The sequence below is a fragment of the Oryx dammah genome, unplaced genomic scaffold (assembly GCF_014754425.2).
Source record: "Oryx dammah isolate SB20612 unplaced genomic scaffold, SCBI_Odam_1.1 HiC_scaffold_17, whole genome shotgun sequence".
Lineage (NCBI taxonomy): Eukaryota > Metazoa > Chordata > Mammalia > Artiodactyla > Bovidae > Oryx > Oryx dammah.
In genome coordinates, this window is record NW_024070201.1 from 52,528,842 (window position 1) to 52,549,145 (window position 20,304).

The 20,304-nt window shown below is 41.4% G+C and overlaps 1 protein-coding gene across 1 annotated transcript in view; it reads right to left on the reverse strand.

Annotated features, from left to right (window-relative positions):
• Positions 1 to 20,304, reverse strand: part of MAP6 (microtubule associated protein 6) — an 82,546-nt gene that overhangs the window by 61,122 nt on the left and 1,120 nt on the right. Inside the window, exon 2 of the mRNA XM_040258887.1 lies at positions 20,110 to 20,258. Coding sequence (XP_040114821.1) covers positions 20,110 to 20,258 — 149 coding nt within the window. The remainder of the gene's footprint in view (positions 1 to 20,109; positions 20,259 to 20,304) is intronic.

Below are 20,304 nucleotides of genomic sequence, written 5' to 3' on the forward strand. Positions count from 1 at the left end.
GAAATAACATTAAGACCTGAAAGAGACTATTTAATAAACATTGAAAGACACAAAGAAAAAAAATCATAGTAAGACTATGAAAAAAAGAACAGCATATTTGAAAAAAATCAAATAGAACTTCTAGAAATGAAATACTATAGAAACAAAAAACTCAGGGAATGAAGTAAAATCATATGCGTGAAAATTGGTGACATATTGAGGACATTAGCCAGAATTAAGCACAAAGAGATAAGATATATGAAAATATGAAGAATTTTCAAAGACAAAGAGCATATATGAGAAGAAACAGTGTACGTAAGTTCCAGGGAAGAGAACAGAGAAAATGGGGAGAAGTATTATTCAGAGACAGAGGTCAAGACATTCATGGAACTGAAGAAGCAATACATCTTCAAACTCAGGAAAACAATAGCCCTGGAGCAAAAACATAAGTCCATGAGGCAACTTGCTATGAGATAGAGGGAACTTTTTAAATTGGGGAGAAAATGACCCTTCAAACAAGTGGATTTGGGTCACTGGTCTTCTACAGAGAAGAACATGAAAACGTGTCCCTATGTCACACTAAACAGGAAAACTAATTCCTGGTGTAAATATCACAGCCCTCAATGTGTAAAAATAAACCTTGAAATTGTCAGGAGAAAACATAAAATAATCTGTCCCTCTCTTTGGGATAGTGAAGTATTTCTTCAATTAGTAGTAAAAGCATAAACCATAAAGGCAAGGAATAAACACAGTAAATACATTAAAATGAAAATTTTCTGTGTGACAAAAGACACTATAAATAAAGGTAAAAGACAAGCCACAGGAAGAAAAAGGATTAATAATCAGAATCAATGTAGATGAACAGAAAAAAAGATAACCTCCTCATAATACAATAGCCACAGTGAATATACAATCCACAGGAGAGGAATGCACATTGCCAATAAACTCACAAAAAGCATCTTAATTTCACTGAAAATTAGGGAAATGTGAATTAAACAACATACCATTTCCACACTATGAAACTGGCAAAAATTTAAACTTTAAATTCTGACATTAGAAGAAAAAGGGATACTTTTATACACTATTAGTTGAAATAAAAATTATTCAGCAAATTTCCAATATTTAGTAAAGTTCATATAACCCAAGATCCAATCATTTCATACTTAGCTCTTAAATATATTCACAGAGAGACAAATACAAGAAGATTCATTGCGGGATTATTTGTGATAATTAAAGTTCAGGAAAACCAAAATGTAAATAAAGATAAATACTAATATGTGATATATTCATTTGCTGGCAGATTATACAGCTGTTAAAAAGAAGGAACTGTATATGAGTGGGTATTTACATGTACATATTTGTATTTCTTTCAAGATATATAAAGTTGAGTGAAAAAAATAAAGTCACGAAATGATACATAGCATTGGAGGTCATTTAAGAAAACACACACACATTAAGCAATGTCTTACATAGTTTATGAATAAAGAGGTATGCACACCAAGGTTGATGGTGGTGACCTCCTGGGGGTCAGAGGGAGGGGCAGAATGGGTCTGGACCAGGTGGGCTAAAAGATGTTTTAATGCAAAAATGAATGAAAGTAAATATAATAAAATAATTTTTACAATTCTGGGTAGCAGCAATATGGGTGTTATACTATTCTTTGTGGAGTATTTTTTAAAGTTCTAAAAAGGAAAAAAAATTAAAAGTGCTTTGAAGATTTCTAAGACAAGATGGCATCAGCTATTTAGAAGGGAATGAGAGCAGTATCAAATGGATGAAACCAAATCCCGGGCCAGAAGCTCGCTCTTCAATGTCACAGAGTTTTCCCATCGCGGTCGTGCTCTCTCCTCTACACGGGGTTGTCTACTGCAAGCCAAGGACAAGGGCGCTTTGGCATCATGCACGGAGGTCTTTGAGTTTGGTCCTTCAGCACTGGGAAGGACTTTGGGGGACGAGGGGAGCTGGGCCAGCCCTCTAGTGACAGGTGAGGAGAATGAAGTCAGTGGAGGAGAGGCTTGTTCAGGGTCACCCAGGAGGCAGTCCTCAAGGTTCACCTTCATCCTTCTGGGCTCAGCTCAAATGCTGCTTCCTCAGTTGGCAGCTCCAACTCCTGGTCTAGGTGAGGCCTGTCAGCTCTCATTAAGTGCTCTGTCAGTGCCTTGCACTTCCCCTGCCTAGAATTCCTCACAGTTGTGTTTAATATTAGTTATGGGAACGCATGTTTAACACCGTTATCTATTGTTGTACTGCTTACCCATGGTGAATCGCACCTGTCTTGCTCATAGCACTAGTCCAGCAACTCAAGTGCAGAGCCGAATCCCTGAGTGACTGCACTCCTGGCCTCTAGGCTTCTGTGCATTTGGAGTCCATGCTCTTTCTGAGTATTAATATTCTACAATTGCAAGACATAATGGTTTACAGAACACATCCACATCCACACAACCTATGATATATAATATTGCCCCTTTTCTGGAGGAGGAAATTGAAGTTCTTAGACTTGAAATAACTACACCAAGGTTACATAAATGGTAGACAGGAAGGCTGGAATTTGAACTGAGTTTTATCTGATGCCAAGACATTTGGTTGATCTATTGCACTGTGGCTACCAGATCAGTATCAGTGACTATTAATTTCCCTTATATTCCTCACTAGTTTCCTCAGAGCTCGCCTCCCTTCTTTTGCCCCCAGTCCTAAACACCTTTCTGGTTAAAAGCATTCATGCTTCTGCCAATGCAAGATCTTTTTTGCTTTTTCCTCCTTTTCCATCATCATCATCACCATCTTCTTCCTCCTCATCTATCTCCCTGCTATTGAAGTAGGAACAGACAATGAGTAAATTAGGATGTTCTGAACTGTGGACCTCACAATCATTTCCCCAGAGCCAAGCTCAGTGTCTTATACATAGGAAGTACTTGATAAATAGGAATTGAGTTAAGTTGAATGAATGAATTGAATATGAATTGAATCTACTCATTCATAAAGTAATACTCTCTACCAAAATTCCTCCATCTAGATAGAGATTAAGGTAGCACTTATAAAATATCACCTTCATTCAAATGTTGTTTGAAGTAGGACTACTAGTATGTGCTAAAATGGGTCCCCAGAGAATGGTATTAGATTAGATTCTTAGCAGCTAGAATCACCAAGTCTCCAGTTTTTCAGCCAGTCTTAGGCTAACTCTGGAGGCATGCTGGATCAGGGGCTTCTTTGAGGAGTCAGATAAAACTCTTATGAGAGATTTTTTCCATACTTTACTTAGGTGCTGAGTCCTAGGCAAGTGGGTTAAGTCTCCATGCACTTTTTAACACCACTTTTTCCTTGTCTGTTTAAAACAAAAAAACAAGCACACGTTCCACTCCTGGGGAACTCCAAAGAGATGATCATAGCAGCCAGAGACTAATATATTTCACAATGGCGACTCCTGTACCTTGTATCCTTGTTGCTATGAGAGATGGGCTGGTTACCCATTATATATGAAGACAAAGAGACTCTCACATACATCAGTGCCCTGTTGCTTTTCAGTTGTAAGGAAACAAGAGAGGGACTATGTCGCTTGGGAAGAAGAGACGATGTGCTAAATCAGGCATGGTAAAACCAAGTATCCTCAGGCACTCTGTTTAGGAGGTGATTTGCTACTTAAATTCAGAGTCTGAACCTTGGTAGCACAGTGATCTGTCCTCAGTGATATAGATCAGAGATTGGCAAACCATGATCCATGTATCAAATCCAGCCCTCAAGCTGCTTTTGTTCGGCCAGGAGCCGGGAATAGTTTCTGAAGATAAATGTTTGCAATCAATATGAAGAAAAAGAACACTAATTTGGGATCCATTTTCAGCAAATGTTATCCCCCTAAAGAATCCAATCTTCTCATTAGTAGACCTATTATCATTATACTTTGAATTTCATCAATGAAACTTTTTGGAAATTTATTATTTCTGGTTATATAAGGGCCAGCAAAGCCTAAAATATTTATTATTTTTCCCTCTACAGAACAGATAATGATCACTGGTCAAGACCTTTCTAGATTTGCCACCTGCCGTGTCATCCCTCACACTTGGACATCTGTCATATCTAAATAGCTGTGGTTCCCCAAATACACTCCTTGCTACACCCGTTCCTGCTGTCCCTTCGCCCGCCGTCCCTTCTGCCTGCAGTGTGTCACCTCCCTGCCCACCTGATAGTGTGTTTCTACAGAAATCTGACTGAGCCTTCAAAGTTCAGCTTAGGTGATACCCTCCATCCTGAGGTCTTCCCTGATTCTTCATATCAGACTACAAACACGGAAAATCTTTTATCTGAGTATTTCATGGATCTGTTCCCAGAAATTCAGAATGTGTGCACACAGAAGGGCAAAACTACCTCTTTATATTAGCCAGTTCAGTTCAGTTCAGTCGCTCAGTCGTATCCGACTCTTTGCGACCCCATGAACCGCAGAATGCCAGGCCTCCCTGTCCATCACCATCTCCTAGAGTTCACTCAAATTCACGTCCATTGAGTCAGTGATGCCATCCAGCCATCTCATCCTCGGTCGTCCCCTTCTCTTCCTGCCCCCAATCCCTCCCAGCATCAAAGTCTTTTCCAATGAGTCAACTCTTTGCATGAGGTGGCCAAAGTACTGGAGTTTCAGCTTCAGCATCATTCCCTCCAAAGAAATCCCAGGGCTGATCTTCAGAATGAGCTGGCTGGATCTCCTCGCAATCCAAGGGACTCTCAAGAGTCTTCTCCAACACCACAGTTCAAAAGTATCAATTCTTCAGCACTCAGCTTTCTTCCCAGTCCAACTCTCACATCCATACATGACCACTGGAAAAACCATAGCCTTGACTAGACGGACCTTTGTTGGCAAAGTAATGTCTCTGCTTTTGAATATGCTATCTAGGTTGGTCATAACTTTTCTTCCAAGGAGTAAGTGTCTTTTAATTTCATGGCTACAGTCACCATCTGCAGTGATTTTGGAGCCCCCCCAAATAAAGTCTGACACTGTTTCTACTGTTTCCCCATCTATTTCCCATGAAGTGATGGGACCAGGTGCCATGATGTTCATTTTCTGAATGTTGAGCTTTAAGCCAACTTTTTCACTCTCCACTTTCACTTTCATCAAGAGGCTTTTTAGTTCCTCTTCACTTTCTGCCATAAGAGTGGTGTCATCTGCATATCTGAGGTTATTGATATTTCTCCCAAGTGGTTCTCAAACCTACTGAGAGTGATGAGGAGGAGAGTTGCCCTTTATTTAGTGCTTACTATGGGCTAAGCACTGTGCTAAGAGGCGAACATACATCATTCATGCATTTGTTCAATTAAAATCTATTTAGCATCTTCTAAAAACCATGCACTAAGCTTGGTTCTGGGAGGGCAATGGTAAATATGACAGGTGAGAGAGTCACAGATTTCATGAAACATTAAGTCATTTGAAAACCTTGCAAGATAGGTATTATTGGTTCTATTTCACCAACCAGGAAACAAAATCAGAGATGATAGGTTAAGTAACTTGACCAAAGACATACAGTTAATAAATGATAAGCAGGATTTGAATGCAAATCTCCAAATAAAGCTAGATATCTGGGAGGAGCTGGAATTCCTATTAAGTATTGTAGTCTTAAAAGGCCTTCTTTGTTCTTATCTCATTGGGAAAAACCTCTAGGAAGGACTACTTAGTTCCTATTTTTTGCTTTCCTGGTGGAACTAACTCTGCTCTAACACTGCTCAGGTCCACTTGCTTAGGAAGTGGTCCCTAATTCGGACTGAGTCAGATCCCTCTTTCCTCTCAGTTTGGATCAGTTCAGTCGTGTCTGACTCTTTGCAACCCCCCTGGACTGTAGCACGACAGGCCTCCCTGTCCGTGACTAATGCCCAGAGTTTACTCAAACCTATGTCCATTGAGTCGGTGATGCCATCCAACCATCTCATCCTCTGTCTTCCCCTTCTCCTCTTGCCTTCAATCTTTCCCAGCATCAGGGTCTTTCCCAGTGAGTCAGTTCTTACTTCTCCACTTTTCTCCAGTAGCTCACTGGGCACCTGCCGACCTGAGGAGTTCATCTTTCCGTGTCCTGTCTTTTTGCCTTTCCACACTGTCCATGGGGTTCTTAAGGCAAGACTACTGAAGTGGCTTGCCATTCGCTTCTCTAGTGGACCACGTCTTGTCAGAGCTCTCCACTACAACCTGTCCATCTTGGGTGGCCCTACGTGGCATGGCTCAGAGATTCACTTAGACAAGGCTGGGGTCCAAGCAGCCGGTTTCATTAGTGTCCTGTGTTTGTGGCTTTGCCTTCTGCTTATTTCTCTTATTGCACTTACTATCATTACTATAATTTTCTTATTATGTTTCTCTTCAGACCAGGAACCCTTGTAGGACAGATTCTGTGTAATTTATTTCTCTATCCTCAGGTTCTAGCATAGTGCCTGATACCAGATGTGGTAGGTGTTAAATAAATGAATTGATGAAAGTCTTATTGGTAACCGGCTCTGTTTCACTCTCTCAATGATAACAACAAAAGTGGGCAGCACTTACTGAAGGGCATACACTCATAAAAGCACTATCTCCCTTCACCTTCATCAAGACTCTGTGAGGTCACTACTGCATAATTATCTCCGTTTTATTGATGGTTTCCCTGGTGGCTCAGACGGTAAAGAATCTACGTGCAATGCAAGAGACCTGGGTTTGATCCCTGGGTCTGGAAGATTCCCTGGAGAAGGGATAGCTACCCACTCCAGTATTCTTGCCTGGAGAGTTATATGGACAGAAAGCCCGGAGGGCTATAGTCCATGGAGTCGCAAATAGTCGAACATGACTGAGTGACTCACACTTTCACTTCACTTTATTGATGAGAAATATAAAGGGTTTCTCAGGGTCATCGATTTTTAGTTAGAGAGAGATGATACAAATCCTAGTTTTACTGGTCACCAAATCCTTTACAGCAGGGATCCTAAGGCCCTGGGCCACATGATACCTCCTGTCAGATCAGCAGTAGTGTTAGATTAGAAATAAAGTGCACAATAAATGTAATGAGCTTGAATCATCCTCAAACCATCCCTGCTCCCTGGTCTGTAGAAAAATTATCTTCCATGACACTGGTCCCTGGTGCCAAAAAGGTTGGGGATTGCTGCCTTACAGGGCTCCAGGACATCACCCAGGACTCATACAATCATCCCTCCATGAATCTTCCAACAGAATTAACCAGCCCTAATTGCAGCCCTTGAGAACTCGGATCCTGATTAAACCTCAGCAGGCCCTGCCTGGTACTTTAGATCCTTGCATGCATGTTGCCTTCCACATAAGACAGCAAGCTCCTGTACAGGATGGTGGAGGGGAGAGGGGTGGGGGTGGTGGAGGGGAGAGGGGTGGGGGTGGTGGGCATCCATTTCCATGTGCTCTGCACCTTGAATCCTCATAGCCCATAGCCCCAGCCCTTGCATGTTCTTAAGATGCTGCATTGAACTTGGAATAAAAATGACATTAAGCCCACTATATTATTATAATGATGATATTATGATCAAATAAATCCAACCTAATTCCCTGCTTTTATAATATAAGCCTCTTTCACCATGAACTAAAAGCTCTGAAGGATAGAAGGATTTAGAAAGAAGATGGAAGGTGGATGGGATGGAAAATTGTGAGCAAAATCCAGCAGCGGTTTATGTGTGGAGCTTGTCAAGGGTCAGCTTAGCCGGTGATCTGGCTATATCACTCCCTGGGGTCCCTGAGATTTTAATGTTCAACCAGTACTGAGAATCTGCAGGAAAAAGCACCAGGCATGCGAAGGGAGCAGAGGGAAAAAGTGCTGACTGCTCCAGATACACCAGAGCCTGGGAAGCCTTGACCAGAGGCTAAGCTGCTGAGACATCGCTCTGGAAGGGAAGAGCATCCATGGGGAGCCCAGGACAAGGAGGAGTGAAACCACTTGTCCTTCTGCCACTGCAGAAGATGGTGAAGGAAGAGAGTATGGGCTTAAGAGAGTGGAAATTGGGGGACAGACAGCTGCCCTCCCAGGAATGGCATATCAAACTGTGGGAACAAGGCAGAGGGCTGCTTAGGCTGCACAAGAAAGATATAGCTGGAGGCTGGAATGAGGAGAGCCAGGCTCCTGAACCAGCTCAGCTACTGACTGGTGGTCAGTGACCTCGGCCCCTAGACGGCCCTGACTCTATCCTTCTATCTTTTAAGAGAGAAAGGTTTACCTTAAAAGGTCATGATAAAGTCTAAATTAAAAGGTATGTGAAATCAGTAAGGCATTGTGTGCTCAGTAAATGAGGTTGAGACTCGGTTATGTCTTGAACAATCTGCTTTTTTTGCTTTCTGCCACTAACTGTTTTTCTCCCACTATTATGGTTTAATGAGGAACAATTCTTAAGGGTCAGTCTAAGATATTCCACAACATGGGCCAGCTTTTTGAAGTCATTGCAGGAAACAGGCAGTGACCACAGGCAACAACACAGTGAAAGGCACTCAGGATGGGTTTTGTGGTTTGGGGCTTGGGCCCTATTTTCCCACTGAAAGAATTATATCAGGCTCATTCCTACAAAGCCTCTTCATTCAGTTTGAAAAGAAATACACACTGACAATGGACTGGGATGGGATCAGAAGGATGGACAAGAATACTATTATGCTATAAATGTGTGGGTAAGCTTTTGTAGGACTATGGTGGGCCCATGCTCTCAGTCTCAGAAGAGAACAACACAGATATGTATGCTCCTCTCTTGACTGACTCTTCTGCTCATCCCTGAGATGTCGGGGTTGCTGGGCTCTGGCTGCAGCATGTTCTTCTTCTCACCCCCTTTCTTCCCTCCCACTCTGACCTCCACATGCTTGATCCTCACTGACAGCTTGATATCCAGGTAGTTCTTTTCTGTTATGCCTTTTCTCCTGAGCATCAAATTTGTATTTCTATATACTTAGTTTGTAATTTGCTTCTTATTTTTATTGAGGTATAACAAACAAATAAAGAAAGTCCATAAATCTTAATGGTTCGGATGCATGTTGTTGTTGTTTAGTCGCTCAGTATCTGACTCTTTTGCGACTCCATGAACTCTTGCCTACCAGGCTCCTCTGTCCATGAAATTTCCCAGTCAAGATCACTGGAGTGGGGTGCCATTTCCTTCTTCAGGGGATCTTCCCGAGCCAGGGATCAAACCCTCATCTCCTGTAGTAGCAGGTGGATTCGTTACCACTGAGCCGCCAGAGAAACCCTAGTTCATGTGTATGGACCCACACAACCACCACCCAGAGCAAGATATAGAGCATTTCCAACATCTCAGCCAATTATCCACCCCACCCCCAGAGACTGTCACTGTTCTGACACCCATCACCATCAGTTACCTTTGCCTGCTTTGTAATTTTATATAAATGGAATCATTCAGTAAGTACACTTCTATCTGGTTTCTTTCACTCATCATTATGTCTTTGAGATCTATCCATATTATTGAGTATTGCAGTAATTTTCTTTTCAGGTGGCTTTCAACCAAAATCAATCCTGGCATACACAGAGGGCTTTTGGCAATGTCTAGAAAGGTTTTTGACTGCACACCTCAGAGCTGAGTAACGTGGTGTGGAATGTTACTAGTAAGGAGTGGAAAGAGAGATGTGGAAGGTAAGGAGTTGCCAGAGATATGCCAAACATCCTATAGTGCACAGGACAGCTCCCCACAACAACGGATTAGCTAGTCCAAAATGTCAGTAGTGCTGAGATTGAGAAACCCTGTGTATTAATTTCCTAATACTGCTGTAACAAATTACCACAAACTGAATGGCTTAAAACCACATGGATGTATTATCTTATAGTTCTGTAGTTAAAAGTCAGAAATGGGTCTCACTGGCTAGAATCATGCTGTCAGCAGAAGCAAGGTTTCCTTCTGAAAGCTCTAGGAAGATTCCACTTCCTTGCCTTTTCCAGCTTCTGCGAGGCTGCACATTCCTTGATGCATCTCCCTCTTCTGTCTTCAAAGTCAACAATGGCCGGCCAATCTTTATCACACTGCATCACCGTGTACTGTGATTACAGTGACAAGTTCTGGTGTGAGATTTCTTTCTTTATAAGAATCCCTGTGATTACAATGGGCTTATCTGGATGATCCAGGATACTCATTCCACCTCAAGAGTTTTAATGACATTTGCAAAGTCCCTTTTGCTGTAAGGATTATGTTATGTTTGGGTAACATATTCATGGGTTCCAGGAATTAGGATGCAGACATTTTGGGGTGGCGGAAGGGGATCATGATTCTGCCTACCTACCTCACCCTGCCAGGTGATAGTCCATTGTATAAATACACCACAATGTGTCTATGCTATTCTGGATGGACATTTGGGTTAGTTTTACTTTTTAGCTATTATTTTAAAAGCTGCTATACACATTCTTGTACAAGTCTTCTGCACTTATTTCTGTCAGTTACATACTGTGCAATTGCTGGGTCATAGAGCAAACATATGTTTGATTTGAATAGATAATGCTAAAGAGTTTTATAAGGTGACTGTAGCAGTTTACACCCCTTTCCAGCAGTGTGGGTTTCCATTTTCGTTTTCTATTGAATACCTCCATGCAATCCTTCCAAAGACATCTCAAATTTGACTTATCCAAAACTATGCTATCCAGCTGAGTACACGACTGTTTCCCCAGACATCCAAGGCATCCAAAGGAAACACCCCAGACTCTTCCCTTTAACTTTCTGTCGACTTTCACTTAGCCATTGTCTCATGTTTTTCTGTACCATCAATGCTGGTTTACATCCTTTCCTGGCTGGAGGTCTTCTTCATCTCTTACCTAGACTCCAGCTTCCTTTCTGGACTCTATGCTCCTGGTCTAATTCCCTCCAATCCAACCTTCCCACTGCTACCAAAGTCACCTTTGCTAATATCCAAAACCCAATCCTGCTTCTTCATTTGCTCGTAGGACAAAGGAGCTGGTTCATCTTGCCTACCTGGTCTATTTCTCACCATTCTATTCTCAACCAATGAGATCTCTAAGCTGTATGGGCTGACAATTTCTCTTCTGTATTTTTACTCAGATGGACCCCTTTCCCATTGAATGCCTAGTCATCTGAAGATTCAGCCTACCAGTCGCTTCTCTACTGAACCCTTTCCTGATAACCCTCAAATCAAGTAGATTTAACCCTGTCTCCTCTGTGCCCCACCTTTTGTTAGGGCGCTGATAACTTTTCAGCACACCTGTATCTGCCTAATAAACATAAGCCTTCCAAGAGCAAGGCCTACTTTGTCTTCCTAGGAATTATCCAGATATAGAGAAGACACTAATCAATATTCGCTGGACTGAAGAGGATTTGAGACAATACAAGTTAATATGACTGTGCAGTAGACATGCTGTGCATAGACAAAGTGTTGGACAAAGTCTGTGCCTTCAAGTTGTATCACTTAAAGATACACAAGAGGACTTGTGGGTCCTGAGCTCTAACAGGGAAGTAACAGGACCATTTCTGCAGAGCTGCTACATAGATTACAGCAGAAAATGCATCCAAAGTTTCTAGCAGCCTGCCAGGCACATGGGAGGCACTTGATTAACTATTATTATTATTTCTAATGGCGAAAATGAGCATTTTTAGTGAACATCAAGAGAATTTTTAGTTTGCTGGTCAAGGTCCATTTTCAGTTTTCTTCATTTGGCAGAGAATTAGCAGCTCACTTGTCTATGTGTCTACAGCTGACAATCTGAAAAACCAAAGCTGCATTGATCACAGAGATGGCTCTCTCTAGCTTTAGTAGACACTGTTGGATTATTTGAGTTTTATATCTGGGACACCGAGTGGTTCTTTGTGATTATAGATTTAAAACTGTCACTGCTTTGACTGCTTTTTTGAAAGCTCACGGATGCATTAGATGCCTTTTTTTCCCCCTAGGAGAGCAACCAACTATTTGTGTATCTTATCGCCTCTCCTCTCCTCTTTGTGGGTTAGTCTCAGTAACATTATATCTAACTATGCAAGGTCAACCACTGATCCAGAAAAATGCTTTGCACACAGTAAATCCTCAGTAAAATTTTCCAGGGTGGCGTAAGGTTTTTCTGAGATAGGGGCCCAATGCGGTTTCCATGCTTAACTTCCCCCCTACTTCTCTTCCCTCCCTTCTGATCAATGGTTGGTCTTTTTCATGGTTATTCCTTCTGCTGTCAGTACCCTCAATGAATGTATCCCTCAGGGCTCCATTCTCTGATGGCTCATTTTCTCTACTTCGTCTCTAGGGTTGATTTCACCTCCTTTCACGTCTTTAATCATTTCCACAGGATGTTTCGAATCACAGCCCTGAACTCGCACTACACTTCAGATCGATTTATTCAGCTGCCCCTTGAAACTTCTTGTCAGATATCTCATAGACAATTTAAATTCTAGATACTAAAAATAAGCTCAACTTCCACTCCTGACTTTTTCTTCTCTACATTCATCATAGAAGTCTAAGTAAAAGTCTGTTCCAGTGACTAGGACTGTTACCAGAAAAATGCAAACCAGAAAAATTTATTTTGAATTTATCCTCTTCCTTGCATCTCAATTGATCACTGAGACCTGTTTTTCAGTAACTATATGTACTATGCTTTAAATTTCAGATCCCAAAGCCACAGTCCAGGCTTTATCATTCTCTCTGGATTATTCCAATAGCCTCTTACTTGCCACCCTTTCTCTCACTTCCCCAGATCACCAGCCAGTGGGACATTTATAAACTTTAAATCATATTCAACTATCAGGTAGTTCCTGAGCCTAGATTCTTTCAGTGACTCATTTCTTTAAAAAAGAAAATCCAAACTCCTTAGCCAGGGATATAAAACTGTTCCTAGCATGACCTCTCACAGCATAAAAAGTAAAGAAATAGTAAAAATAAGAGGAAAGCTTACTAAAAAGGGAGATGATTTACAAAACCAAAATGTGACCCTGAAAAAAAGTAAACAAACCTTAATAAAACAATTATGAAAAAAGAGACAAGGCACCAATTAATATTAAGTGTGAAAGAGGATTTAACTGCAGATAAGTAGAGTTGAATATAAAATACACAAGACAACGCTATGAGGACTCATGTCAATAAATTTAAAAATTATAAAAAAATGATCACATTACCTTGAAAAATATAAATTTCTAAAATTGGCCCAAAAGCTGAATAAATCAAATTGGTAGTAAAAAAAATAGTCTATTCACTAAAAAAGACATGATTACAGAGAGCTTTACAGGAGATTCTTATCAGCTATTTAAGGAGGAACACTTGTTATAAGCATTGTTCCAATAACTGAAAAGGAGAAAAATCTGCCTATCTAATTGTATAGCTATAACCACGATCCCAATATTGCACCAGAGTGATATAAAAAAGAGAAAAGTTTTAGAATAATTTTACCTATGAATACATGTGCAAACATTTCAAATAAAAAGTAGCTAAAGAATTCAGCATCACAAAATACATTTTTATCTAAGTAAGATTTATCCTAGGAATGAAAAGATGGCTCAACATCAGAAAAATCTATAAACAGACTAAAAGTGAAAACCATATAACTTTCTCAGTTGATGGCCCCAAAAATCATTTAATAAAATTCAATACAAATCCACAGTTTTTGAAACCCTTAGAAATTAGTATAAAGGCAAGTTTCTTAGCCTGATACGATGCTGTCTCCTAAAGACACAGAGCAAACCTCATACTTAATGAAAAAACTTTAGGAGCATTTCCATTTGTCTCAGACAAAGATGCCCGTTATCACCTACCATCAGAATTATACTGGATATCCCCACCAATGTAGGGATATACATACACACAAAAATATACAAATATCAGAATGAAGATGATAAACTGACATTTACTAAAAGTATAAATTATCTCCACAGATGGCCCAAGAGAATCTAAAAACAAAATTAGAGAGTGGTAAAAAGTTGCTGAATATAATATAAACATATAAAAATTAATGCATATGAGCAACAACAAATTAGAAAATGTAATAAGATATATGTTGAAAGCAAGAAAGCTAATTTTAAATAGCTCAGAAAAAAATGATAGTATGGTATTAGCTCAGATGAATGGAATAGAACAGAGATCTTAGAAATACTCAAGCATATGCAACCTATGTGATAAAGAGATATCAGTGGGGATATTAATGCAGAAACTAACTTTTAAAAAGTGTATTGGAATAAATGACTTTCCATATGGGAAAAGGAAAATTAGATCCCTACTTCATTCCATGCATAAATATTTATTACTTAAAAACTATTTTGTATGTGTATATGTTGTCTAGTTGCTAAGTCGAGTTCGACTTTTTTGTGACCCCATAGACTGTAGCCTGCCAGGCTCCTCTGTCCATGGGATTTCCCAGGCAAGAATACTGGAGTGGGTTGCCATTTCCTTCTCTAGGGGATCTTCCTGATCCAGGGATCAAATCTGAGTTTACTGCTTGGTAGGCGGATTCTTTACTATTGAGCCAACAGGGAAGCCATATATGTGTACATGTGTGACTTTTGCAGAGAAAATTACAAAATGTAAGTGAAGGACAAAAAGACAAATAAATGGCAAAAATACCATATTTGTGTATGGGAAAATACAGTACCTTAAAGACAGCAAATCCTCCCAAGCAGTGTTTTCCCAAGTAAAGCCTGAAGTTCACTTGCATCAAAATTACCTAGAATGCAGGACTTCCCTGGTGATCCAATGGTTAAGAATCCACCTTGCAATGTAGGAGACGTGGGTTCGATCCCTGGGCAGAGAATTAAAATCCTACATGCCTGTGCACTGCAATGAAGATCCTGCATGCTGCAGCTAAGACCCCACACAGCCAAATAAGTAAATATTTTAAAAATTACCTAGAGTGCTTGTTAAAATATAGATTCTTAGGCTCCATTTTAAACCTGTTGAATCAGCGTGTCTGAGGATAAGGCCAGGAATCTGCATTTTAGGAAGCTCTCCAGATGATTCTCTTGTGAACTAAATTTTGAGAAACTTTGCCTTAAGGGAAGAGGGTATAACCTGAATTGCACATGAGAATTATCCGGGGGCAGTTTTAAAAGACTCATGCACAGGTCATACCCCAGACCCATTAAATCAGAATATCTGGCAAGGCAGTTATGTAACAGCATTTATTTATTTATTTTGGCTGTGCTGCAGGGGATGAGGCACCTTGGTTGCCAACCAGGGATCAAACCCTTACCCCGCCTCCCCTACAGTGGAAGCACGGAGTCTTAACCACTGGACTGCCAGGGAAGACCTTGCAACAGCACTTTTATAGTTCACCAGTGACTGGTGGCTCAGATGGTAAAGCATCTGCCTACAATGTGGGAGACCTGGGTTCGATTCCTGGGTCGGGAAGATCCTCTGGAGAAGGAAATGGCAACCCACTCCAGTACTCTTGCCTGGAAAATCCCATGGATGGAAGAGCCTGGTAGGCTACAGTCCATGGGGTTGCAAAGGCTCGGACACGACTGAGTGACTTCACCTTAATGACTCCACTGGAGAGCTCAGATTGAGGGCCACTGCCGCCCTGCTGAAGGTACACTTAGAATCAGGTCTGTAAGATTTGCTGCTCTTTCCCACTTGAACATTTCTTCTAGTGCTAACCGAGTAGGAGTCCCACCTTATTTTGACTAAGGAAAACACAATTTCTTTACATAAGGGTTATCACCTTTTGGTGTCCTGAGATTCCTTTCTGATACATAGCAGGGACTTGGTGGTCATTTTCCAAAATTAATTCAGCTAAATGAGACACAGTGAAATGAATCAATACGTAAGTGAATAAATTCTTCACCAAACTCTGAAAAGTTCACTAGATTCAACAAACCTATATTGGTAGTTAGGCACAATGTTAAGCTGTGAGAGATACAGAGACGAACAAAATACAGCCCTTCTCTTTAAGTGTTCCTATCTGGTAGGGGAGGCAGATAGAGACAAAAGTATCCTCCAATCAAGCAGACAATGAGAAGTGCACAGAATACGAAAAGGAAATGAGAGAAAAAATAGTCCCTCGTGGCAGGACCTGGAGGGCATTGTTGAAAGCTAGTATCTGAGATTGGCCTTGAAGAGTTGCTGGGATTCAGTAAGGAAGATACTAGAGAAATAGGCAGTTGCCTGTAGGTACAGGGCAGTTCTGTGTCGTTGCTGCTTAGTCGCTTATTTGTGTCCAACTCTCTTACGACCCCATGGACTGTAGCCCACCAGGCTCCTCTGTCCCTGGGATTTCCCAGGCAAGAATACTGGAGTGGGTTGCTGTGTTCTTCTGCAGAGGATCTTCCCAACCCAGGGATGGAACCTGCATCTCCTGAACTGCAGGCGGATTCTTTACCACTGAGCCACCTGGGAAGGCCAGGGCAGTTCTGAATAGCATAGCCATGTCAGATGGACCTTTCTCTAACCTTTATGGAAAACTGGAGGGATAGTAAAGACTCCTTTTCTTTCTGATTTCCTTATTACCCCTCTCATTTTTCAAGTACTATTTTGCCTCTGGTTTATTAATTCTACCTCCTGGTGCCCCAGCTGATTTCTTCCAGGAAATGTTGCTTATTAACATTTCTATGGGGAGCACCTGCTACCCCATCTATCACTCTTAACTAATGGCTGGGACAATGGGGTTGGCTGAGAGAGGAATTTTAACCCTCTCCTATGACTTATCTATTTTCTGATTGAAAATGCTAGGTCTAAAGTCACAGATAGCTGCCCAGTGAGATCATCCTTAACATTAAAATGAAAATAAAGACATGTTTCTCAATTTTTATAATATCATTTATGTAATATGAATGTAGTGAAAATCAATTTCATGATTACAGATAATTCTAAAGATACCTCAGATACCACTTGAATGCAAAAATACCTGGCTAGTCTGAATAAGCTATGAATTAGAACTGTTGAACAGGGACGATTTCTCAACACCATAGCATCAAAGGACATTTGATGTTAACTACTGATTGTATACTGCAGGGGAAAACCAAATAGCATGTATTGATATATGACTCTGGATGAATATATATTTTATATTACATACCAATATATTAAGCTGATGGATTGTGTATCCTTTCTCTAGTTAAGCAAACTACTCACATTGATGCTATATGACTGATGTCATTTGTGAAGTCCATAGGATGAATCAGTCACCATGGTATAAACTACCATTATTTATGTAGAGTGACAGAAGAAATGGATTTGTCAATCAAATTATTGGTAAAATGGAGCCTAGTCTGGCTTCTAAGGTGATGTAAGACATACAGCATACTTAAATTCAAGAGATACTCAAAATCCTAGCAAGGAAAAGGATGTGAGAGAATAAGGAGGAAAAAAATCAAGTTTACAGATAAGCCTATAATTTCCAGGCATTTTTTTCTTTATTGTACATTTAATTAATTATCTTATTTCTTCATATCTGCTTTTACCCAAAGTGCATTTCCCTATTATTAATTTTTCTTCTGGAACAAAAATAATATTAAATTTCACATCAAATTTGTCATGCACTTAAATTGTCCATTAGAGAAATTGACATCTCTTAGCAATACTTATTCTCTTAATGCTTTCAAACCCTTCCGATTACACAGCAAAATGGAACTACTGACCCCAAAGTCATATGCATAATTAAATTTTACAGAAGACTCAAATTAGAAAAAAAAATTTTTTAAGGTATGCAGAGATTTTTCTGGACAGGTTGATGAGATTCTGATAGCTATGAAAAATCATTCTTAACAGCTGCAAGAGCATAGTTCCCCTATTCAGTCCAATCACTTGCAGGATATATGTAATTCTAACTAGCAGTATGACAGCTTACTGCACAGTTAAGGTATTCTTTAGGAGGAAGAGGCTATACAGAGCAAAGGTACATCCCAAAATATTTGGAGTGAATTATCTGAAGGGTGGTTTTTTAAAAAAAATTTATCTTTAATTGGAGGATAATTGCTTTACAATGTTGAGTTGGCTTTTTCTGTACAACAACATGAATCAGCTATAAGTATACATATATCCCTTTCCTCTTGAGCCTCCCCCCACTACCCTATGAAAGGTGGTTTATACCCTGACTGTCTGGCCAATCGCTGATGGACAAAGCAACTCCTACCAACCTGGAAACCTAAACTGAGTAGGATCATCAAATGAAATTTGAGAGTCTGGATCTCCCTTGATTGGTACTAACTATATTGAGGTGTTCATGCTCAGTTGCTCAGTCGTGTCCCACTCTTTGTGATCCCATGGATTGTAGCCTGCCAGGCTCCTCTGTCCATGGAACTTTCCAGGCAAGAGTACAGGAGTGGGTTTCTGTTTCCTACTCTAGTATTGAGGTGAGGAGAGGTTGATTCTGTCTGGTAGGTGGTAAGTTTCCACCTGCCTCAGGGTGGTAGATTGGGAGTATGATGATGAGGTCAGTCCAGAAAACTGATGTTAGGCCAGCCTTAGGGTTCTTGCCTTATAAACAAGAAAGCCGTGACAGAGTCACAAAACTGTATCTTGACTTTGTTTTTGTAGTCCCCTTGCTTATTCATTTCCTTTCTTTTCTTTTAGATCCTCCTTGGTAACAGCATAAAGATTTTGTGAACATTCCACTTTCTCATAGCTAGAGCCAAGGGAAAAGCTCTGTGTCGTTGCCTGACCCAGAGCTTTAAAAGGAAGTGGTGTACTCCTGCGTGACCAGTATGATCATGATACTGGTAAATGAAGAAAGAAATGCCAGGTGGGAGGTAGAATTCAAGAGGAAGGAATAGGGGCCAATTGATAAGCTGCCCCTTTTAACTGTGAAATGCTTTCCAGAGGCAAAACCTGGGAGGGGTCTTAACAAAAGACCTTGTCTATCAATGCTGCTCTCTCCTCAGCATAAGAGGGATTGTCTGTCATATTTACTGGAGAGGGACATCAGTGTGATGAGGCTACATATAAGGTCCTGGCAAAAGACACTAACTCTGCAGTCCTCCTATCCACACCCTTCTGCAGGAAGGAGGCCGCTGGCTGTGGCATTCATGAAGGACCCCATAAGTCACATTTTGCACACTTCTAGCTCAATCGCTCATCAGGAACATTTACTTCCCTGGAGACCCCAAGCCCAATGCCACGTATTCAGAGTCATCAGTAATCTGTTAGCTAATTGTTTTGGTTAGAAGCATAACGGCAGGACTGAAAGCTAAGCATTCAGAAATATATATTAAAGGGAGAAAGGGTGAGAAAGCAGCCTGGAAGGGCTGAGGCTGCAGCAGAGGGAGAATTCTAGAAAGAAAGAGAGTGAATGAATATGCTCGGGTTTGAAGGCATTCATTTAAAGGGAATTTAAATGTGCTGAAGAGGGGGTTCTTGATGGTAACAGGATGAGAACCACATCTGATGAATAAGAAAGGAATAAGGGAGAAGGCTGGAAGTGTCTTGGACATAGAAATCAAAATAATGAGAAGGTCAGAAAGGAACCAAGATGTACTAATTACCTACCATGTGCCAGGCATAATTCTTCTGAATCATCTCATTTAATCTTCAAAATGTCTAGCACAGTGTTCAGCATATAATAGGTGCTCAAAAATAAGTTGAGTATTTAATATTAAATCAGTACATGAGCAGACAATCTAAGGGAACAATCTGTTATCCATCACATCTTACAGATAAGAACCCGAGGCCAAGAAGGGTTAAGAAACTTGCCCAGTGTGTCACAAATGGAAGCATAAACAATCTGCCTTCAAAACCTAGGGGACTGGAGGAAGAGGGTGCTCTATAAGCGTCTGGCAGGGAATCTTGAAAAGGGTGTGGTGCTTGGGGGTGTCTGCCAAGGACTGAGATGGAGGAGGGAAGAAGGAAGGGCTGGGTGAACCAGGCTAGGGAGGTGGGGAAGGGGTCGAGATCACTCTATTTGGGGGAGGATCTGCCCTGCAGGAAGGCACCAAGACTCTTTGGCGTCAGCTGAGCCAGCAAAGGGCAGCACCCAGGCTAATGAAGCCGGTGGCTTGGGTGGGGCAGAGTGGACGCAAAGCCTGTGAAGAGACTGCAACGGTCTCTGTTGGGCAGGCAGGGACTTGGGGTGGGGCGGGGATGGGGAAAAGATGGCTGAAGTGGTTAGTAGCAAGCTTTCACAAAAGAGTCAAAGAGCAGTCGGCCAGGAGTGGGGGGAAGGAGGGGGTGTGTTCTGGAATGGGAGGGGGAGGCCAGGGATGCCTGCGATGCGGAGAATCTATGGGAGAGGGTAAGGATGACCAGCCCCGAGGCCTGAGCTCTGGACCGCGTCTCACCTGTAGGAGCTGCTCACTGCACTCGCCACCTCCTCGCGGATTTGCCTGTTGAGCGCGTCGGCCGCCGCACGCCCTCTGCCCGCCTCGGGGCCAGTGGCCTGGACCTGGTCCTGGGCCGGGGGCAGCGGCGTCTGCTCCTGCCCCAGCGCCTCGGCGCGCCGCACCATCCAGGCCGGCCCGGGCTTCTTGCGAGTG